The sequence below is a fragment of the Rhinichthys klamathensis genome, unplaced genomic scaffold (assembly GCF_029890125.1).
Source record: "Rhinichthys klamathensis goyatoka isolate OS25496 unplaced genomic scaffold, OSU_Roscu_1.1 h1tg000044l_1, whole genome shotgun sequence".
Lineage (NCBI taxonomy): Eukaryota > Metazoa > Chordata > Actinopteri > Cypriniformes > Leuciscidae > Rhinichthys > Rhinichthys klamathensis.
The window spans coordinates 388120-412849 of record NW_026606591.1 but is presented as its reverse complement, the minus strand read 5'-3'; the positions used below and the strand labels follow the sequence as shown (position 1 = coordinate 412849).

The 24730-nt window shown below is 43.0% G+C and overlaps 1 protein-coding gene across 5 annotated transcripts in view; it reads left to right on the top strand.

The window, feature by feature from the left end:
- Positions 1 to 24730, top strand: part of inpp4b (inositol polyphosphate-4-phosphatase type II B) — a 204401-nt gene that overhangs the window by 165515 nt on the left and 14156 nt on the right. For all 5 annotated transcript variants that reach the window (XM_056247211.1, XM_056247209.1, XM_056247210.1 and 2 more), the window contains 3 exons: positions 18391 to 18517; positions 20669 to 20809; positions 20919 to 21016. In XM_056247211.1, coding sequence (XP_056103186.1) covers positions 18391 to 18517; positions 20669 to 20809; positions 20919 to 21016 — 366 coding nt within the window. The remainder of the gene's footprint in view (positions 1 to 18390; positions 18518 to 20668; positions 20810 to 20918; positions 21017 to 24730) is intronic.

Genomic DNA, 24730 nt, shown 5'->3' with positions numbered 1-24730 from the left:
CTGAATTCGATAATGAACAGGACACAGATGAAGGAGATTAATATTTAGACAGACAGGGGAAAACAGGACTAAACCAAAAACACGATGAAACCTAGGAGACAGACCATACATGTAACACCCATATTCAAGTGTTAAAAAATAAAAGCCAAGCCAAAATAAAAAAAGACTGCATTAAGTTAGAATAAAACTTTTTTTTTTTTTTTTTTTAAGCAGATTGTCTGTTCTTTCTTTTGATATATTGCATGTTCAGCTATTTATACAACAAAATATTCCGGGGGCCATGAAAATTTTGTGAAATGGATCAAAAACACTGGCGAGGAATGAGTTACTACTATTACTGTTTATTAGCTCTGCTTTTGATGTACTGGATCATACATTATTGCTGGATAAACTGAAATTCTCATACTGTACATTGGTTTAAAAGTTAACTGTCATTGGGACAATGTGTATTTTATAATGGAAGTTATTCAGATGTGAAAGAGTTGCAATGTGGTGTGCCTCAAGGAAGTTGTTTAAGACCAATGATCTTCCTCTTGTTCTAAAGTGTGTGGACAGTCATGTATGCAGATGATAAAGCATTATATTTACCCGCAACATCATTTAACCCTCTGGGGTTGTTCGGCCCAAATGGACCCGAATCATTCAAATAATTTTTTTTAAAAAATCACAGCTTCATCGGAATGGTCCGAAATTTGGTGACTTTGTTGGTACTTGGTATATGAACACCCAAAAAAATTGGGGACAGGATTTGAATAGTCTAAGTGGCTGTAAAAAAAATAGTCACACTCAGGACCTTCGGGTCCAAATGGACCCGCATAGGAAATGAATGGGAAATTGGCAAAAATGTGACAATACAGAGTTTTTTTGTGTGTACAATCTACAAATCAGCCACGATCCAGAAAAAAAGCACACAACAGTGAAGGGGTGAATCTATAAAACATCAAGAGTGCAAAACAGACACATCCACGCACACACACAAACACACTTTTATACACATACACAGTAATAAATTCAGATTACATCAATCTGTTTTGAATTTTTAAAAATCACAGCTTCATCGGAATGTTACAAAACTAGGTGACTTTTATGGTATTCGGTATGTGAACACACAAAAATATTGAGGTCATGATCTAAGCATGCTAAGTGGTTGTCACACTTCTGCTCTTTGTTCAAAAATGACCCCCATAGGAAATGAATGGGAAATTGTCAAAAATATGAAAACACAAGAGTTTTTTTGTGCATACAATCTACAAATCAGCCAGGATGCAGAAAAAAAAGACTCAACAGTGAAGGGGTGAATCTCTAAAACATCAAGAGTGCAAAACAGACACACACACACACTGTATTATATATTTATAATAATCTGTATTATAAAGTTAAACTGGCACTTCAAATTACCATTTAAACCAACCAAACAAAAACAAAAAAGACAAAAATAGTCTTTGAGAATCTGTTATTATATTTTAAAATCAACAAACTGAAAAAAAATTGGCAAATATGTGCACAAATCACTAGAATTTGCAAGCCTTTCTACAGAGAGCTGTAAGTCCACTAGTGGTAAAAATGTGCTATTGCGTGATAAAAATGCTCAGTGTGTCCACCAGATGGCATCTATATTTTTTTCAAAAATTGCTTTCATGAGGCCTAGGCTTCACTCTTAAATGTAATACAGCTTTGATAAAAAATAATAATAATAAAAAAATAATTCTATTATATTCAATGGGAAAAAATGGGTCATAATTATTGCATAAATATTAATTATAAATCATAAAATATCTCAAAACACCAAAAAAGAAAAGATTTTTTTTAATAAAAAACAAGTAAAAAAAAAAAATTATGATTTTTTTTTTTTTAAATATGAATCCTGCCCTTTGGGTCCATTTGGACCCGAACACCCCAAGTGTGACTGTTAAACGAACAACCCCAGAGGGTTAAACAGTTGTCTACTGCTTTGGGTGAGGAAATACAATTGGTCCATAAAGTAGGTACGTGAAATAAGTTGGTTCTAAACTTGATAAAAACCAAAAGCAATGTGTTTGCATCAAATTGCATCAAACGTAGATTGCATCAAACGTCAAATTTGTCTGTAAAGAGTGTGCCTATTGAACAGGTAGAGGAAATAAGACTTCTTGGATGTGGTCAAAACAGATATAAACAGAAAATATGGTAACCGGTATGGGAAGAGGTTTATCAGTTATTAAGAGATGTGTAAACTTTTTACCACAACACTTGTGCAAACAATGGTTCTTGCTTAGATTATTGCCCAGTGGTGTGGTCAAGTGCATCAAGTAAAGACAAAAAAATTGAACTAATTGAAAAATTACAATTAGTCCAGAACAGAGCGACACGACTCACTTTAGTTTAAACTGTAATAGAAGGGCTATATAATAAGAATGCACTGGTGAAGGATTGTCTCTCTGCTTTGTTTTATAAGAAATATTTCTGTGTCTACAGTTCCTAATGTCCTGTACTCTCAACTTTTGGTATAGTAGTACTAGTCATAATTTTAACACCAGGCATGCATAAAAGGGATGTTTTTTATTTCCTGTTTCGAAAACAACTGCAGAACAACGGACTGTAAAGTATAGAGGAATGAAAATATGGAATGATTTACCATTGATATTAGATATTTTTTAACAAGAAAAATGAGTTTTTAAAGGAACATTTAATGGCACAATATATAGTAAATTGTTGATTTTGATATTTTGAATGAATGTTGGGTTAGTAAGTTTCATTGACTTGACTTTTTATTGTTGTTGATTAAATGTGGTTTTGTATTTTTTACTTGTTGGGACCCCAGGAAGAGTAGACACTGCAGGTAGTGGCTAATGGAGATCTAAATAAACAAATAAACTTAGATCATAGATGAAAAAGTAAATTGCCTGTATTGGCTGTAAATGGTCTAAGGAGAAATATGTTTTTTTAAGTTTTTTTTTTTTTTTACAATTATAGCACCATGTCTTGCCTGATCTCCACCACTTGTATTAGGTGTCCTCAAAGTGTGCCCATACTTACACTCACCTAAAGGATTATTAGGAACACCATACTAATACTGTGTTTGACCCCCTTTCGCCTTCAAAACTGCCTTAATTCTACGTGGCATTGTTTCAACAAAGTGCTGAAAGCATTCTTTAGAAATGTTGGCCCATATTGATAGGATAGCATCTTGCAGTTGATGGAGATTTGTGGGATGCACATCCAGGGCACGAAGCTCCCGTTCCACCACATCCCAAAGATGCTCTATTGGACTGAGATCTGGTGACTGTGGGGGCCATTTTAGTACAGTGAACTCATTGTCATCTTCAAGAAACCAATTTGAAATGATTCGAGCTTTGTGACATGGTGCATTATCTTGCTGGAAGTAGCCATCAGAGGATGGGTACATGGTGGCCATAAAGGGATGGACATGGTCAGAAACAATGCTCAGGTAGGCCGTGGCATTTAAACGATGCCCAGGTGGCACTAAGGGGCCTAAAGTGTGCCAAGAAAACATCCCCCACACCATTACACCACCACCACCAGCCTGCACAGTGGTAACAAGGCATGATGGATCCATGTTCTCATTCTGTTTACGCCAAATTCTGACTCTACCATCTGAATGTCTCAACAGAAATCGAGACTCATCAGACCAGGCAACATTTTTCCAGTCTTCAACTGTCCAATTTTGGTGAGCTCTTGCAAATTGTAGCCTCTTTTTCCTATTTGTAGTGGAGATGAGTGGTACCCGGTGGGGTCTTCTGCTGTTGTAGCCCATCCGCCTCAAGGTTGTGCGTGTTGTGGCTTCACAAATGCTTTGCTGCATACCTCGGTTGTAATGAGTGGTTATTTCAGTCAAAGTTGCTCTTCTATCAGCTTGAATCAGTCGGCCCATTCTCCTCTGACCTCTAGCATCAACAAGGCATTTTCGCCCACAGGACTGCCGCATACTGGATGTTTTTCCCTTTTCACACCATTCTTTGTAAACCCTAGAAATGGTTGTGCGTGAAAATCCCAGTAACTGAGCAGATTGTGAAATACTCAGACCGGCCCGTCTGGCACCAACAACCATGCCACGCTCAAAATTGCTTAAATCACCTTTCTTTCCCATTCTGACATTCAGTTTGGAGTTCAGGAGATTGCCTTGACCAGGACCACACCCCTAAATGCATTAAAGCAACTGGCATGTGATTGGTTGATTAGATAATTGCATTAATGAGAAATTGAACAAGTGTTCCTAATAATCCTTTAGGTGAGTGTGTCAAATTTGTTGTAAATATCTCATTTCGTTTTGAAGTTTAGACACTTATATTTATAAGATCATAAAAATGATCCATGGGCGACATTGATTGGATTTTTTTTGTCAGTTCCAATCATAATTTTGACATTTGGGTGCGGTTATAGCCATTTTCATGAATTTTTTCCCTGTTATTGCGGCACCAAGTGGCCAATCGTCTGGCTTTTTTTTTTCATGTGACCTCAGATTGAGCTCATAAACATGTGTCCCGAGTTTAGCGAAAATATCTCTTTCCGCTCACAAGTTACAGCTGTTTTAGTAAAAATGGCCACGGTCACATCGAACATTTTGGTTCCCCTAAGCGACGATAATAAGACCAACGATATAAGACACTTGAGCCTACGCCTATAACAGTTTAGACGTTATGAGCCATTTTGTACTTTTGCCCGCTGTAGCGCCCCCATCAGGCCGTTCGGGGAGCGCCTTTGGTGACGTTGTAGGCGGTGTGAGTACTACCACCCCTCAAAGATTCAAGTCTCTACGACTTACGGTTCGGTCTGCCCGATCAGTTTTAGATGGAGAATGCTGCATCATGGGAAAATTAACAATAACAATATAGGCGCTTGAACCCCTAATTATTTGTTGGTTGTTAAGCATAATTTTAATTGTAACATCAGTGCATCCCTATTTTATCATATGGCTGTTAGAAGTGTTTTATTGAAACAAAAAGCCATTTGAGGCTATATGTGTTCATGGTTTTACTGACTGTAATGCAACCTTGGCTTATTGCCAATAAGAGTTTGTATGATCATAGTGTAGTTATTCGTATTGCTGTTTCCAACAGCAACCAAACTTTGAAGTAAACACTTCCAGCTGCACGCGCTCTTTAGATTGCAGATTACAGCCAGAACTCTTGTACATGCACCTCAAGACGATAAAGATTTTGAACTAAGTTCACCGCACTTGCCATGTTGAAGACCTCGAGGCTGTTGTGTTTGTGTGATGTGTGATGACTCATGAATCACTGCAATTGTTTGCTGCACGCAGGGAAATCTTTTGAGGCAATGCCAGTGGGGAGATTATTGTCAACCTTGTATCCATGTAACGCTTGCAGAAATGTTTAGAGAATTAGATTGGTTAAGATGAAGTACAACATGTTCCAGGATCAGCATTCCTATCAGCTGGTCAAATAGGGTTGGTTGGTATATGAATGTTCAAGTTAGGCAATGTTATTTTAGTATCACTGATATCGTTTAGCTTTAATTTTTATATAGGTAAAGGTTTAGTAATTTGGTTGTGTTTTTTTGTTATTTTTGTTAGTTATAGTTTTTTCAGTATTTGTTATTTTGGTGCATCAAGTTAAATTAATGTGTTTTCTTGGGAACTAACTGAAATAAAAAAAATAAAAAAAATTCAGTTAATGTTTCTTTTGTTCCAATGTTGTTGTTTTTTATGGCTTTAGTTTTAGTTTGAACAACATCCTTATGAACAAGTTATTTTTATGTGAGTGTAGCTTAACTAGTAAAGCACTGCATATGTGAATATTATGATCATGGGTTCCCAGGGTGCTTAACACATGGTTACCGAGTTGATCGTTCTCTGGGATGCATTTTCATGATAATCGAATGTACGTAGAGTTTTATCTCTAAAAACTTTTTAGCTTATAACGCTAGTATATGGGGCAGAGAATAAGCAAAAGTAAATCGCTAGTTAATACCACTAACAAGGCTCAAAATAGCCCCACACTAACACGGTAGCATAATGAGGGTCCCTACATGCAAACCGAAGCATTACGCGTATACAGGCAGGAGCCATCTTGGAAAACAGTCTCGACCAGTCGAGCCACGAACGCCGCGCTAAGTGAGATGAACTGTGAATTGGAATCTCATAATATGGTCCGTTGTTTCCGGAAGAAACTATTTTAATAAACAGATATAATTCATGCATTTCCATGTAATTGGTTTCACAAACGTAATTCCTATCGACCAGCTTCCAATTACATACGTGCCAACGTCATGGTCATATATTTCGAAAAACACAATAAATACTCTGAGGCTACTATAAACACTTGACATAGCCTATTCGATGGAAGCACACTCGCTTAATAACTCAAATATACTCTCGTGCAAAGTCACTCATTTCATACATTAACTTGTAGACTACATAGGTGTTCATAACACGTTTCTAATTGTTGATGCAAAATTCGTAGCAATTCTGAAATTCAGTTTAAAAGTTAGTTTCTTGACCAAAAATGCAATAAACGATTAAGTTAAAAAAAGTTAAGCTTACCTCTTTTCAGCGTCTTCACATATGTGCTTCACAAAATGGCTCCAATTTTTGGCTGGAAAGGCATCACGGGAAATTGCATATCACGTGGCTCGTATAGTTACTTAAAATGTTATGCTCGATTTACTTAATTTTGAAGCAATTATTATAGTAGTTGACATGACTTATGTTTTTTCATTTTATTTTTGCCCAGAGAACGATCAACTCGGTAACCATGTGTTAATTACCCCTAGGTTCATTTTTCACCGGAATTGTCCTTTAAAAGGTTTTTTGTATGTTGCAAAAGTAAATATTGAAAAAATGTAAATCTTTTGAGAAGTGTTGCAAAGGTGAAAAAGTGACCTGTTAAAAGTGATTTTGCATTTGTCGATTTGCCACATTTTGTTACATTTCATGTGTGGTTTCAGGCTTTCAAGCCTATGGCAAAAAATAAAAAATAATAAAGTTAAATGCTTTATTGTGTGTGATTTGCATGTTTAATTTATTTTAAGACATTGAATGTAATGGAGCAGTGCAGTTAGCAGACCAATAGCTGAAGATCTAAAATAAGTTAAAATGGTTGGTTCAGCTCATTTAATTGTCTTATTTTTATATACAAATGGGCTTAAATGTTAAGTTAACAGAACTAAGATTTGTTTTGATCTCACATGGCCTGCACTGTGTTGGATTTACTTAAAATGTATATGCACCATTTTAGCATCATACTTTTTAAGTAATCCCAACTTGGAATTATTTTACATAAAATAAACAAGAAAACCTTTGTTATATGTACTTAAATATTTGAGTTCACATAACATTCTTTACTTAAAAATATATGTAACGTGATGCATATATTTTTAAGTAAAGAATGTTGCGTGAACTCAAATATTTAAGTACATATAACAACGGTTCCCTTTCGTAGTCACTCCGAGTTACGTCGGATGACGGAGAATGGGGGTTTCGCCAGAAAGCCAATCCTCTTCGAGTATTAAAAAACGAGCCAATGGCAAAGAAATGCCATGGGTCTGCGGAATTTGCATAATGTATCTCCGCCCCACCGCGTGGGTATTTAAGGAGAGACACCTGCAACAGCAGATCATGTTTTCGCTTCGGAGCCAAGAGAACCTCTTCACTCCACAGCCACAAGACCTGAGTTTACAAGTGACTCACCTCTTCGAGACGAGCGAACTCTCCAGTGTTGGTGTGACGGCGGTACCCAGCGAGTCTTCACATTGCCTGCGATCTGTGCAGTGGTCTGCCTGACTTTGTGTTTTCTCCCTGGTCGCCTCAGCATTGCAGAGTTTTTCCTCTCCTAAAAGAGCTGCACGTGGCACGTCTTTTTAAAGATGTCTCGCCCGTGTTCTTCTGGTTGCGGTCGAAATTTGTCATCTTCTGATGGGCACGAGCGCTGCTTTGTGTGTCTGGGCTTTGAACACGCTAAAGCAGCGCTCGTGGATGACTCATGTTCCTTCTGTGGGAACATGGCCATCGCAACACTAAGATTAAGACTCAATGATCTTTCAGTGAGAGTCCCCGCGTCCACCACCCGTTCTGCTTCCTCCACGAGAGGTGGTAGTTCGGCTGGGGGACAGGGTGATCTGAGGGTGACGGTGTGGAGCAATCCGACGATGCGTCCTCGGACCACGCCCCCCTCCACTGTGTTGCAACCCGCGAGTGCTGCGGTGACTCAGGCGGGTCCTTCTTCGGAAGCCCCGCGTGTTTCATTCGGCGCTCCAGAGGATGACACGATGTCGATCGCGGCATCACAAGGTGGGCTCGAGTCTTCGGGAAGTGAGGATGCGGCTGCGTTGCCTCCTTCGGGAGTCCCAGCGTTGCCCGTGTCGGATCCCGAGATGACAGCCATGCTGTCCCGGGCAGCCGTGAGCATCGGGCTAGAGTGGAACCCTCCCCCCTGCCCCGAGCGCTCGCGGCTGGACGATTGGTTTTTGGGTGCGGCTGCCGCCTCACGGCCTCAGCCAACCCCAATTCCTTTCTTCCCGGAGCTGCATGAGGAGCTGTCGAGATCATGGAAGGCTCCTTTGACCTCCCGTGAACGCTCGTCAGCTTTCTCCGCCTTTCCTCCCCTCGATGGCGCAGCTGTCCATGGGTACACTGGGATTCCCCCGGTGGAGCGCTCTGTTGCGATGCAACTGTGTCCTCAGAGCGCATCCTCTCGTGGTAATCCTAAGCACCCGTCCAAGGCCTGTAGATTCTCGTCATCTATGGTGGCGAGGTCTCACAGAGCTGCAGGACAGGCGGCTGCCGCCTTGCATGCGATGAGCACCTTACAGGTCTACCAGGCCCAGCTGCTCAGAGACATGCACGAGGGCAGGACTGACCCAGGGACGTTCGACGAACTGCGCGCCGCCACTGACATCGCTCTCCGGGCGACGAAGGTGGCCTCACGCTCCCTGGGTCAGGTGATGGCCACTAATGTGGTCCAGGAGCGTCACCTTTGGCTGAACCTGGCCGATATGCGGGACGTTGAGCGGACTCGTCTGCTCGACGCCCCCATATCCCAGGCCGGCCTCTTCGGCGGAGCGGTTGAGGACTTCGCCCAGCAGTTTTCAACCGCACAGAAGCAGTCTGAGGCGATCAAACATATTCTGCCCCGACGGCCAGCTGCTGCCTCCACCCAGCCGTCGGCACAGACGCCTCAGCCTGCTCGCCGCCGAGGGCGCCCTCCTGCAGCTCCCGCCCCTCCCGCACGGCCCCAGCAGCAGCCTTCACTCACGGGCCGCGTCGTGGAGGAAGCCGCAGGAAGGCGCCCCAGCCCCCTCAGGCCCCGCGCCCCGCTAAACGCCAGGCCAAGCGGCGTTCCTGAGACGGGCTGCTCAGTGATGGTGTCGGTTTTTTCCCAGGAGGCGGTTGCAGGCCCCCTCCTTCCCCCGGTGGAGGGCCGGGGGAAAATCTTTTGTTCTCCACTCCCCGCTGCTCACCCACGGGTGGGCAGCACCCTAATGTGGTTAAAGAAAGAACCAAAATGTCCATCACTGAGCATACAGAGCCGGATGACAGTGTGCGACGCCCCCGTGCCTCGCCACTCTCGTCCTGCTCTGTCTCTGAGGGCGAGGATGACAGTGCGTGCCGTCCCCGGACCACACCACTCTCATCCCCCTCTATCGCCAGACCCCTGGCAGAGCAGACCCCCGTGGAACGCTGGTCCTTCCCTGGTCTCCTCTGTCAGGGCGCGGAGCTTGGCTGTGCACACGCTCAGGGCCGCTATGCCACCCTTGCCTGTGCCGGTCACTCCGCTTCGCTGCCCCTCCGGGGGGACGTCTGTGGCTCGGATGATTCCGCTGGATCAGTTTTTGGGGGCTTGGTTAGAGCTCCCCAATCTGTCCCGTTGGGTCGCCCGAACTATCAGGCTCGGCTATGCGATTCAGTTCGCACGGTCTCCTCCCCGATTCAGGGGAGTCCGCTTTACTATGGTCGGTGGCAATGCCCCGGTCATGAGAGCGGAGGTTGCTACCCTGCTGGCGAAGGGTGCAATCGAGGCTGTCCCTCCAGCCGAGATGAGGTCAGGGTTCTACAGCCCCTACTTCATTGTCCCCAAGAAAACCGGTGGGTTACGGCCAATCCTGGACTTGCGCGTCTTGAACCGCTCCCTTCACAGGCTGCCGTTCAAGATGCTCACGGCCAAACGCATTTTCGAATGCGTGCGGCCACAGGATTGGTTTGCAGCGATAGACCTGAAGGACGCCTACTTTCATGTCTCCATTTTACCTCGACACAGACCGTTTCTTCGGTTTGCTTTCGAGGGGCAGGCATACCAGTACACGGTTCTCCCATTCGGGTTGGCTCTGTCTCCTCGCGTCTTTACGAAGGTCGTCGAGGCAGCCCTTGTTCCCCTACGCGAACACGGGGTTCGCATCCTGAATTATCTCGACGACTGGCTAATATTAGCTCACTCTCGAGTTCAGGTTTGCGAACACAGAGACCTTGTGCTCCGGCACCTAGCCCGTCTGGGCCTTCGGGTCAACTGGGAGAAGAGCAAACTTTGCCCCTGTGCAGAGGATCTCTTTTCTCGGTATGGAGATAGACTCGGTCGCCATGTCCGCGCAGCTTACGACACGAGTCGTGTTTGCCTCCCACGACTCATCCCATTGCGCCCTGTATTACTCCCTGACCGAGGGCACGCTCGGCACGGATGCACTGGCGCACAGCTGGCCGCAGGGCCTACGCAAGTATGCGTTTCCCCCAGTGAGCCTTCTCGCACGTACTCTGTGCAAGATCAAGGAGGACGAGGAGCAGGTCATTTTGGTCGCCCCATACTGGCCCACCAAGACCTGGTTCTCCGAACTGATACTCCTCGCGACAGCACCTCCTTGGCCAATTCCTCTGAGGAAGGACCTCCTTTCTCAGAGACGGGGCACCCTATGGCACCCTCGCCCCGATCTTTGGAGACTCCACGTGTGGCTCCTGGACGGGACGAGGCAGGTTTGAGTACCCTGCCACCAGCGGTGGCGGCTACCATCACTTCCGCTAGAGCATCGTCCACGAGACATGTCTATGCGTTGAAGTGGAACCTCTTCGTTAACTGGTGCTCTTCTCGCCGAGAAGACCCCAGGAGATGCTCGATCAGTGTTGTGCTTTCCTTCCTGCAAGATGGGTTGGAGCGAAGGCTGTCTCCCTCCACCCTGAAGGTGTATGTGGCCGCTATCGCCGCATATCACGAAGCAGTTGAAGGAAAGTCTCTTGGAAAACACGACCTGATCATCAGGTTCCTGAGAGGAGCGAGGAGACTGAATCCTCCTCGCCCTCCTCTCGTTCCCTCTTGGGACCTCTCAGTGGTCTTAAGTGCCCTGCAGAGGGCTCCCTTTGAGCCTCTGCAATTAGCTGAGCTTAAGATCCTGTCAATGAAGACAGCGCTCCTGGTTGCGTTGGCCTCCATCAAGAGGGTAGGGGACCTGCACGCATTCTCCGTTGACGAAGCGTGCCTGGAGTTCGGGCCCGGTCACTCTCACGTGATCCTGAGACCCCGGCCTGGATATGTGCCCAAGGTTCCCACCACTCCCTTCCGGGACCAGGTGGTGAACCTGCAAGCGCTGCCCCGGGAGGAGGCAGACCCAGCCTTGGCACTGCTCTGTCCAGTACGCGCACTCCGTGCTTACGTAGACAGGACGCAGTGTTTCAGGACCTCAGACCAGCTCTTTGTCTGTTATGGTGGGAAGCTGAAGGGAAAGGCTCTCTCCAAACAAAGGTTGTCTCACTGGATAGTGGACGCCATTGCTTTGGCATACCAGCAGCAAGGTCGACCATGCCCCCTTGGTGTGACCGCCCACTCCACCCGGAGTGTGGCGTCCTCTTGGGCTTTAGCGCGTGGCGCCTCGCTGACAGACATCTGCAGAGCTGCAGGCTGGGCGACACCTAACACATTCGCCAGATTTTACAATCTCCGAGTGGAGCCAGTCTCCTCCCGTGTACTGTCTTTTTCAAGCTAACACGGGAACCGTTAGGTGTCTTCGCTTGCTCGCCACTCCACTCCACGGACTGGATATGTGCGATATTTCCTCAGGTAGCCTTCCCCTCTGAAGCCCTGAGTTCCTCCAGCACTGTTGACGCTGGCGCCAGTGTCTATTGCCTGTGCGTCGGCTAGGTGCCTCCGTGTGCATGGTTCCTCCTCCGAGCAACCCCCACATGTGTATTTCCACTGTAAGCCTCCTTGAGCATGTGTCTTTCCCTCGGCAAGCCACCTTGCCACGCCTGGAGTTGAAAGTAGATGCCACCCTACGGGTTGGTCACTCCAGTGTTCCTCCATATGAAGCCCCCTCGGGCCATATGTGTATTCTTAAGTCCTCCCTACGGGTAGGCATGCTGCGGCATATCTCCCCTGAGATATGCTTCCCAGTGTACCTTGGTATTCCTGTGTTAAGTAGGACTCCTTCGTCCGTGCCTATATCACGACAGGGAGGTCAGACTTCGCAGGGCACTGGAGGACAGCTGTGAAGGTGGCGTGATTACACGGGGACCCCCATTCTCCGTCATCCGACGTAACTCGGAGTGACTACGAAAGGGAACGTCTCGGTTACGGATGTAACCCTCGTTCCCTGAGTAGGGAAGCTTTCTGGCGAAACCCCCATTCTCCGTCATCCGACGTAACGTCTCCGTTCCCTACTCAGGGAACGAGGGTTACATCCGTAACCGAGACGTTTTCTTGTTAATTTTAAGTAACATTACTCCAAGTTGGGATTACTTAAAAAGTATGACGCAAAAATGGTGCATATATATTTTAAGTAAATCCAACACATCAAATTTTTTAGAGTGTAGGCCTCCTTATAATTTAATACTAAAAAGTATTGATATGTACTATACAATTTATGTATTTACGCATTTTTACAATATACATTTCCATTTGGATGCTTGTATACTGTATTAGGCGGCAGCTTCTAAGTTTTATAACATAATTGCAACTTTATTTTGTATCTATATACAGTACATACAGTATATATATATTGCGTATATGAATGAGGCATTTATATAGCGCTTTTCATATATGGGGTTAGAGTTGTTGCATATTTCCAGATAAATAGATTTTAATGCACAAATTAATATAAAGAGAATCACAAAATTAACAAATTCACAAATAAACAGAGGGAGATGCACAAATATATGTAGGAGTTCAACTAAAATGTATTAGATTCATAAATAAATAAAAATGAAATTTCCAAATAAAAAAAGTATCCACAAATACGTTCATTTGTGAATCACTTTCTGTACATTTGTGGATCACAGCACGCATCTGTAGATTTTGAAACATTTCTAGCATCTAGACGCAAACAAATCCACAAATAGGTGGACTCCACCCATAGTTTACTCCAGCCAATCAGATAACAGCCATATTGCACGGACCAATCGTAGCAGTTTCAGCAGTGGTGTAAAGCACGCCGTGGAGACGTGTTCTCTGGAGCGGTCTTGGTCAAGTTACTTGCAAATAGTAATTAGTTACTGATTACTGATCACTTCTCCAAGGAAAGTAATCCAGTTACTTTACCGATTACTTATTTTCAAAAGTAATTAGTTACTTTACTAAGTTACTTGTCAAAAACATGATGCACGACCTGAATGCGCTATAAAGCAATAGACCTTTCAGCCTAATTCTATTCTTTCTGCATATTCCATCATCTAAAATTGAATCAAATGAAACATTCTCTTTTTTAAAACTTGTTTTTATTAGTTTCAATATTTTAACTTTATGCACATTACATCAAGCAAAAATTACATTAAATGCAACAGTCTCAGACTTGAAGAAAATTGTTGAACATTAAACGTATTTTCCGCACATTCCACCATATTTTAATGAAATAAAGAAAGTCCTTCTTCTGTTAACTTGTATTTCTGCATATTCCAGCATATAAAATAAAAATATTTTTTGTAAAATCCTTCATTCGAATAGATGTAAAATAAAATGCAGCAATAAAATAATTAAAATGAAAGTCTCTCCTGACTGTATTCCAAGTTATTAACATTTACGTCTTTTAACAGTGAAGTGCAGAGAGGAGTAAAAATGAGTTTACCAAAACAGAAAATGCTGTTGCATGCCACATTTAGGCTGTTAGTCCAGTCTCATTTTATGGTTACCCTGACAAGGCCCTATGTTTTTTTGTTTTCTTTTTTCGGGGTGAAACAGTGGTTATATCGCATCAGCAGAAGCTTCTCAAACCTCCTATCACACAGTCTGTTCCTTTTCGGGGAAAGCACCAATCCACCTGGACTGGATGGAGTTGGAGTGTTGTATTTCATGTGCATCTTTTTGAGGTTTGGGAAATGGAAGCTCTAGCGTTAAGTTCTGCCAGGAAGACTCAATTGCTACGTCACTTATTACCTTCTCATCTATCCAATCGTGTCTAAGACTTGTGGTATAAAAGACCAGTACTTACACATGTCTGAGTTCGCAGATGCTGACGCTTTCATGCACCTCCATCCTCCCCACCACCACCAGGATGGTCCCTTCCCCTCCATCCTCCATCCTCCCCACCACCACCAGGATGGCCCCTTCCTATACCTCACGGGGGGTCGGCTGCGCCCCTGCCTTCGTCTTCAGGCAGGAAATGCAGAGTACAGACCCTCGGATTGCGAGCTATGGACGGGGCCTACGCCAAAGAACTTTATTGCTTGCTGGGCTATCAATAAATGTATTTATTGTTACAGTATTTATTCTCCCGAGTCTTTCTGGTAGAACTGATTCAGAATCTCAAGCTCATAGCTTGACCTTAAATAATCAGTTACTTCATGTTCTGCTGAGAAGCTTTCTGTGGGCTGGTTCTCAAAACCAAAAAAAGTCCATTTCAGCTGGGCTGGCTGCCAGTTGGGACACATTAGCATTGTCAGCTGTAGGAGCAGATTTACGACCCTCTGTTGTCAGAAGCTCCTTCAAATGCTCTCTCCTACGCTCATCTCTCAGCCTTCGAAGTTTGAACTTGGGACAAGTGGCCGCTGCAAGAAGTCCTTCTTGACTATCCAGTACAGCATCAAAACGAATCTTGATGGTCTGTAAAATACAATATGATGTAACTAAGAATATTTTTACTATATGAATTGGCTATTTTAACTATTTTGGTTGAGGCTGTTTTGACCTCTTTATTTCAATCTTCTATTGATGTTAAGATTAATATTCATGATTAATGATGTTCAATGTCCCTGATATTGAACAGCATATGAATATTTGATCTTTTATTATATTCTATCATTTTAATAATTGTACTCGCTGCTTAAAACAAACCAAGTGTAAGATCTGCAAATCAAATCAATTATCAAATAATAATCTTACCTTTACAATAACATCTGGAAGGCTGGCTGTCATTCTAGAGATCCGGCTTGTGAGTGTTGGTAGTAAAGCCCCATAGGTGCACTCATCCCCTTGTAAGATGTCTAGTGTTACGGTCAGGGGCTTCATCACGGTGCAGGACTCTTGTAAGAATAGGTACTCCCTTTCATTAAGGCACTTGATTCCCAGTTTTACGCACAGGGGATTCAGCTCATTCATTGGAATTGTGATGATTCTGGAAATGGCCTCGCACAGGGAATTCCACCTTGTGGATGTGGCTAATGTTGATCGACTTGCTTTAGTCCAAAGAGTAGAGCATTTTGCAATACTACTCCTGTATACAGCCTTGGTGTCTGCACAGGAATTTAGATGTTTCGCTTGTTGAAATGAGGTTAATTGTGTGTGATGCACACCTGTAGTGTGGAGGGAGGCTAAACTGTCCATCACCAGATGCGGTTGAAAGAGCTTCTATGACATCTGTAAAAGTCGGTTCCTCATCATCAGCTTCTTCTTCATTTTCAGATTCAGACTCCAAATTACTGGGCTGACACACTCTGAATGCTTTGGCAAAATTAGATGCATTATCAGTTACATTGGCAACAACTTTGCCATGCAGTCCATATGATGAATGGCTTTCTTCAATCTCTGCTCCAATTACATCATAGGTGTGCCTGCCTCTAATTCTCTTACATGCTAGGGCGGCCTTGTCCCGCTGTAAAGTGGAATTAATCCAGTGAACTGTTACACCCATAAAACTTTTGTTATTTACCGTCCAGATGTCAGCAGTGGTGGAAACAAAGTCTACATCTCCGAGTGCAGCCTTCAAATTAGCGTCCATTATGTCGTATTCTCTCTCTGCAAATGACTTTCTCTGCGTTAGCTTGACACCGAGTTTGGTCGGTATTTTTTCTACGATGCGTCGGAACGATTCAGAGTCAACAGTGGAAATCGGCAGCATGTCCTCGACAATATAGCCAGCGACGAGCTTCTTCGGTTCAGCGGCACTAAGTCCTGTCACTTTTAAGTCTATTTTCACCTGTTACTTCTAACGCGCTGAACCACATTTGTGTGGCTATAATGTTTAAGATTTCTTTAAATATAAACGAAAAAAGGCAGAGAGGTGTTTCATAACATATTTTGTTTTATTGTTGCCTAAAATGTACATACAGAGATAACCGGAGTAGCAGAGCGAGCTGAGTGACGCTTTCAAGATCGCGCTGTTCCATTTGCAGAATTACCGGACTCGCGTCCTCGAGAGTCATTCTACTGAGTCGGTCTTGAGCCGAACTTTGCATACTTGGTATTGAGAAACACCTAATGTGTTCTTGTGACAAACAGCCACACACCGAGAAGCAAGAACAAGATCTGCTGTATGTCATCCATTGCTTTCTTCTTCGCGTGAAAATGACATTGATCGCTTCTTTTCGGCATAGGCTACACCACGCCTATCAAGTATGGTACTGTTGGTGGTGGAAACGCAAGCCGGATCAGGGTTTACCGTCCCGAATCATACTGTACTGTACTGTACCGTAGCGCTCGGTGGAAACGAGCCATTAGTTCCAGTGAAAGGAACTCTTAATGCTTCCAAACCAAGACATTTTTGACAATTTCATGCTCCCAACTTTGTGGGAACAGCTTGGGGAGGAACCCATCCTATTCCAACATGACCAGGGATGGAAAATAGCACCCGCCACCAGCCAAATGCGGGTGATTTTGTGTTGTGGCGGGTAAACTCGCTTCACCTACCGGCCACCGTGGCGGGTAAATAAAAATAGCATACTGTTTCACCCGGACGGCGGACACTTTTAGAGGAGGCACACCTTCAAACAAAAATGTGGCGTTACATCGCAGGCGTAGAGGTCTGCAGAGAAAACATCATGGTGCGTTCACACCAGACGAGAATAGAGCGTCTGGCGCGAGTGATTTCATTGTTAAGTCAATGCAAAGACGCGTTACGCGCGTAAAAAATTCCTGCGGCGCGTAGAGGTGTAGAGCGCGGCGTGGTAGATGCGAATACGCCTCATTCGCGCGGCAAGTTCGAGCGTCTGACGCGTTCCGCGCGCATGATTTTATTGAGTGCTTTTGTGCATTCATGCGTTTGATGCGAATTCGCGTCTGCCGCCCGAGTTGAAAAATCTGAACTTTGGCGTCAATTCGCGCCGCGCTAACCAATCAGGAGCCTAGCTGCTGTCACGTGGTGAAGTATCTGGATGCTTCAATAAATTATTTTGTACTAAATGCCTGATGTGGTTCTAATGCACAACAAAGCAAATATTTTATCACATAAAACTTGATTTCAATATATGAGACATATTCATTTTGTATTGAATGCTATTTATTCCATTTCATATCTAGATTATATGAAATATTATTCTAATGTAAAGGCAACCAACATACTATAGCTCATAAATCCGTGTCTGGAGTGGAGAGTGTTGTGTGAGAGAAAAAAAAAATCACAGGACAGGTTAATTACTTTTGGAGGCTGGCTCAATTTATCATCAAAACAAAAATAAATGACAGATTAGGTGGATGAGGCCGAGGGTGAGAGAAAGAGAAAATGTCAGTATTTCATTGAGACTTGAGATTAAATAAACTGCTCAAGTATTCTTGTAGTATTAATTTTCACATGCGGTTAAAAACAAGAAAGTGGCTGGTAAAAACATTGAGTGGCTGGTAGATTTTGAAATCCACCAGCCACAGTGGCCGGTGGACAAAAAAGTTAATTTCCATCCCTGAACATGACCAGTGCACAAAGCAAGGTCCATAAAGATGGATGAGCGAGTTTGATGTGGAGGAACTTGACTGGCCTGTCCTCAACCCGATAGAGCAGAGACTTCTCAGTATAGTATACTTCCTATACTTCCCATGCCTTCTCGTCCAACATCAGTGCCTGACCTCACAAATGCGCTTCTAGAAGAATGGTCAAAAATTCCCATAAACACAATCCTAATCCTTGTGGAAAGCCTTCCCAGAAGAGTTTGAGCTGTTATAGCTGCAAAGCGTGGGCCAACTCCATATCAAACCCTACGGATTAAGAATGGGATGTCATTCAAGTTCATTTGCATGTAAAGGCAGATGTCCCAAAACCTTTGGCAATAGAGTGTATGTGTGTATGTATATATTAACACAGATGTTTGTCATGCAGGTGAAGAAATAGGGATGCTGGAGGACATGGAGGTGGGGATCTCTGACCTGCACAGAGTGACCTTCAGGATCACAGAGGCCGCGTCTGAAGAAGCAGTCAGTCTGCAGCCCACCATCAGCGGTAGACGGTGAGAGAAACCCCACATTCACAGGGGGTTTGCATGTGTCTGTCAGGGCGCAGTCATAGACATCTTCTAAGCATCCATTCAGTCTTTTGTCTCTATTGTTTTGTGGTGCAAACAAGCCCCATTCAGTCTCATGGTGCGTCCCAATTCGCATACTATCCGTCCTAAATAGTATTCGAAAATAGAATTAGTACGTCCCAAATCGTAGTATGTTGAAATGAGTGTCCCAAAGAGACCCGGATGGTCTACTATATCCGGTCAGAATCCGAAATGCAGATCGATGCGCACTATTAAGGCTGATATTGCCCACGACCCATCGCGCGCTGGACGAGGATTCGGTTAGAACTACAAACACGAGTGAAAAGTGTTAAACAACTACAGACATGGAGGACGCGACGCACGAGTCCGGCGGTTGTGTATAGAGGTTTAGATAAAGGGGTTTGAGTGATTCATTATCAGTATCTAAACTGACGAAAATGTCTTTATTCAATGTTGTCCACATTATATTGCATCATTGTGATCTTTTGTAAAGATATGTTTAGCCATTAACTTTTGAAATGCATCATTACATTCAAATTGCAAACACATGAGGAGAGTCTCCGCATGAAAGACCAACGACTGGCAGATGAACGTGCTACAACATTTCTCTCCGAAACCATAATAAATTAAATTAGATTGAATGGAGGATTTTAACTGTGACAGATGATTGACAGGGCAGTTTATGGTGACAGGATGCACGCGACAGAGCTGTCCGTTAAAGATGGCAAAGTAGTATGTCCCAAAGCTTGCCTACTCTTTTGCTACACACTCAAAAGTATGTACTTTTTCTTCACAAAAAGAGTACATACTTTTAGGGCGTAGTATAAGTAGGCGAATTGAAATAGAAATCTGACGTTGAACCTATGAGAATCTATCAATATTTCTCCAAATCGGCACATTCTTGAGCTAAAAGCCCTGAGGGACGTTGTTTTGTCAAGCGCTTTCATGACGAACGCACAGGAGTTTTTTTATGAATGGGAGCGGCTGACGCTCATAATTCATATTAAATGTATTGACTCATTTTTTCATTACATAACCCCTGACACAAATTAATACATAACTGTCACTAAGTTTCTCAGAATAAAATAGTGCTCAAATAATGAAACTTGAGTCTTATATCTTTTTAATGATGTATACTTTAAAATCTGTAAATCTGATAGGAACTTTGAACTATTTAAACAAAGAACGATTCAGTGCGTCTGCGTCCTCGTGAAGGCTAACTTATCATCTTTCCAATCCACAAAAGGTTCTTTATAGTGTGTAGTGGGTTCCTTCGCCTGTGTCAAAAATCACTCTCAAAGTCTTGGGGTTTTGATGCCAGAAGATGATAGACTTTGTTACAAAGAAATAAAGGCGAGTTGGTCTGCTGAACAACGCGACCAATGCGACCAGCTCTCGCATACTCTTCTCATACAGTTTTCAAATTCTGCCCTATTTTTGATTGTGAACCCAGTCTGTTTTTAGAAAGTGGAATGATTTATTATTAGAGGCCCCCGCTCGTTCTACAAATATTCTGTAATGGCAGAAGGAGATGCAAATCTTACCATTTATGTAGTGGCAGACTCTACAAATTATGCAAACACATTCCATTCTTGTTCCAGACCTCTACACACACACAGACACCGTCAGAAACATCAGAATAAAATGGCTATATTCACATAGATTTCAGCTTCATAAAAATCTGCATGTGGAAAAAAGGTTCTTAAAGGATAACTCCGGCGCAAAATGAACCTTTGGTCTTATAAAGCATTGGTACCTAGTCAACCGTTCTCTGAGATTTGTTTTCATGATAATCGAATGTAAAGAGTTTTATCACTAAAAACTGTTTAGCGTATAACGCTAGTCATGGGGGCATTTAATAAGTAAAAAGAAATCGCTAGTTAATACCACTAACAAGGCTCAAAATAGCCCCACACTAACACAGTAACATAATGAGGGTTCTTCTATGGGATCGTTGCCAAACCCCCCTTTTGGGACCTTTATTTTTAAGAGTCCAGTCAAAGGAGTTTCAAAGGTGGAAGAAAAGACTGTGGGAACCTGTAAGTTGAGCAGCTGCATGCTTGTGTTGACAGAGTTTGGAAATGTGAGCTGTTTTTTTTTTTTTTTTAATCCCAGAGACCGTTACACCGTCGAGGTACCTCTCCCACATCATGCCTTCCAAACGCTCCCGGACGAGCTGCGTGAGGGCAAGCCGCTACGCGTGCTTCCCGTGCTCTTCAACGTGGGCATAAATGAGCAACAAACCATCGCTGAGAGGTACAAGCCCTGACTGATGAACATGAAACATGAGCGCACAGCCAAGCACACAAGCATGTCTGAGCTGATGCATGATCGCTGTGCTCTTCTTTGTGTCTCTCCCTCTCAGGTTTGGTGACATATCTTTACAGGAGAGAATAAACCAGAAGAACTTCGAGATTCTAGAAGCTTACTATAAATCCTTAACAAACACAGTGCCGTCTGAATGTAAGTTGAACACTCAAGAAACTGAGCTTTGTGTTTTATATTACATTGAGTCAATTAGCAGACACTTTAATCAAAAGCCACTTGCAAATGAGGAACATCAGAGACTATTTATTTAGAAATTAGCTACTAAACTTAGGATCGTGCACTGCAAATATTGTTGATATTGATATTAAAAATGCATTATTTTACAGTGTCCCTGTTATACATCTGACATGTACTTATAATTACAGTAAATTATGCATAATTACAATTATGCAATTAACCCTAAACCAAACCCTAACCCCAGTAAGGACATGTTGTTAATTACTCAGCACTTATTTGTATAATTACACTGAAACAACATTCTCTCAACATTCTTATTAATCATTTCAGGAACACTTTACAATAAGGTTACTAACATTAGTTTACATGAACTATCACTAAAAAATACTTCTAAAGCATTTATTAATCTCAGTTGATGTTCAACATTTACTGATACATTATTACAAGGCACCGTCATCTCACGTGATTATTCCTCCACCCAAACTGGTACTAATCAACGCACAACGCAATTTTTATTAAACGACTTCTACTCCTCACACAACTTGGATTTTATGTTCATCACAGAATCCTGGATAAAGGTCGGTGACTTAACCAGCAAACTGTACATTTTTTAACTCTCCTCGTCCAAGTGGTCGTGGGGGTGGGATTATAACTGTTTTAAATAACTCTTTCTCCTCACGCTGCCGGCTAGTCACTGCAACGGCTTTCCCCAGCTTTGAATCTCAGCTTCTCCACCTAGACTGGAATGGTCCCATCTGCCTAGGGGTGATATATCGTCCTCCACACTCCACTAATGGTTTTATACAGCAATTTACTGAGTTCATTGGCAATATTGCCACAAACTATGATCGCTTCCTTTTGGTGGGAGATTTTAATATTCATGTCTGTTGTCGTTCAAATTCCTTGTCGCAGGAGTTTCTTGACTTAATAGATGCTTTTAATCTACTGCAGTGGGTCAAAAACTCCACGCGCATTCAGGGCCATACATTGGACCTTGTGTTATCTTACGGGATCGATGTCACTGGTATTGTATTCTCCGATTTTCTGCTCTCCGATCACAAGCCTATTCTATTCTCACTGTCTCTTCCGGAGCTCTCTCAACCCACTATTGCACCTGTTATGTCGCGGGTCTACTCTCCACAGTTCAGCATTAACTTGGACCTGTGCTTTGCTGAACTATGCTCACACTTGGACCTGGACCGACCACTATCTGATCTGGATGCGGAGCAACATTTCAGCCTGTTAAATTCTGCCTGGCTTAAAGGGTTAGTTCACCCAAAAATGAAAATTCTGTCAGTAATTACTCACCCTCATGTTGTTCCAACCCCGTAAGACCTTCGTTCATCTTCGTAACACAAATTAAGATATTTTTGATGAAATCTGAGAGCTGGATCACTCCTCCATACTAGTCCATAGGCTTCTTCAGGGATTGAACTTACCGGCCTCGAAAAGTTATGAAAGACATCGTTAAAATAGTCCAAGTGACGACAGTGGCTCAATCTTAAGTTTATCAAGCGACGAGAATACTTTTTGTGCGCAAAAACAAACAAAAATAACTGCTTTATTTCAACTATTCATTTCCTTCTCTATGGGCCTCGAGTCAGTTCACTAGTGTAATAGCGTAAGCTTCTGTTGTTGTACGTCACACGCATCACACACATGACCAGCGTCGGCCAATAGTGAGCCTACGTGTGACGTAGCTCTACAGAATCACACTACGTTAACTGACTAGAGGCCCAAAGAAAAGGAAATTAATAGTTGAAATAAAGTCGTTATTTTTGTCTGTTTTTGCGCACAAAAAGTATTCTCGTCGCTTGATAAACTTAAGATTGAGCCACTGTAGTCACTTGGACTACTTTAACGATGTCCTTCATAACTTTTCGAGGCCGGCAAGTTCAATCCCTGAAGAAGCCTATGGACTAGTATGGAGGAGTGATCCAGCTCTCAGATTTCATCAAAAATATCTTAATTTGTGTTCCGAAGATGAACGAAGGTCTTACGGGGTTGGAACAACATGAGGGTGAGTAATTACTGACAGAATTTTCATTTTTGGGTGAACTATCCCTTTAAGGTAGCTAACGTGACTGCTCCTCTCAAGCCTCACAAATCCAAACCAAAATCTGATCTGTGGCAAAACTCTGACACTCGTCACCAAAGACAAATTTGTAGAACGGCCGAACGCAAATGGAAACGAGACAGGCAAATTGTCTTCTTCCATTTGTTCAAAGACGCTCTTACAGCATACCAGAAGGGTGCTAAGTCAGCTAAAGCTGCATATTTCTTTAACTTAATTGAATCCAACCACTCTAATCCAAAGGTCTTGTTTTCAGTCATTCAGTCTGTTATAAATCCTTCTTCTAAATTGTCTGTCGCCTCGGATGCTCTATGTGAAGATTTCCAGAGATTTTTTTCGTTAACAAAATCACTAAATTAAGACTTAGTGTCTGTCCTAACTTAACTCTCCCCCCATTCGTGTCACCTACTAATTGTGTTTGGGAGGTTTTTGATCCTATCAACCTCCAGACACTTAAGGATGTGAGCGCCAAGCTCAAACCTTCATTTTGTCCAAATGATATCATTCAGCCGAAATTTTAAGTTAATCATCGACTCTGTGGGTCCAGGTTTGGTATCTCTTTTTAACAAGTGTCTCAATACGGGCTCTGTTCCAGTTAATCTCAAAGTGGCTACGGTCACTTCTTTGCTCAAGAAGCCTTCACTGAATCCCTCTATTTTACAAAATTACCGACCCATCTCTGTCTTGCCTTTCATTTCCAAGTTATTGGAGAAAATCGTGTTTAATCAACTCCAGCACTTTCTTTTAAATAACTGTATTTATGAGGCTTTTCAATCTGGGTTCAGGACTGCCCACAGCACTGAGTCCGCCCTTCTGCGAGTGCTAAACGACATTTTTATCTCCACTGATTCTGTGGTTCTAGTTCTCTTAGACCTTTCGGCAGCTTTTTACACTGTTGACCACCCTACTCGGTTGGCTAGACTTGAGACTGAGGTGGGCCTAAAAGCTTCTGTCTTGTCATGGTTTCGGTCGTACCTTTCTGACAGAAAGTTTTTAGTTAAGATGGGTAATTTCTCCAGCTCCATGGCCCCTCTAACCTGTGGTCTTCCCCAGGGCTCCATTTTGGCTCCCTCTTTGTTTTCTCTATACATGCTACCGTTGGGCGCTATCTTAAGGAAATACAGTGTTATCATTTCATTGTTAATGAAACATGTCATTGTATGCGGACGACACCCAAATTTACATTCCATTCAAGAGAAATGATCCTGCAGCGTTAAACTCTCTTCTGCTATGCCTAGAGGAGGTGAAGGCATGGCTGGCTCAAAACTTCCTCTCTCTAAATAATGATAAGACCGAGGTCATTGTTTTCAGCCCGAGTGAAAGGTCGCAGTGTCTAAGCCCAGACTTGGGGAGCCTATCTCCCTTTAAGTCTACAGGAGTGCGGAACTTAGGTGTTCTTGTTGACCAGTCTTTAAAATTTGACAAACACATATCAGCTGTCATCAGCTCCGGTTTCTACCAACTTCGTTTACTATCTAAAATCAAAGGCTTTCTTACTCCGATAACTTTGGAAATGGCGGTTCATGCATTCATCACGTGTAGGCTAGACTACTGCAATTCACTTTATTGTGGGATATCAGTTTCTCAAATTGCCCGTC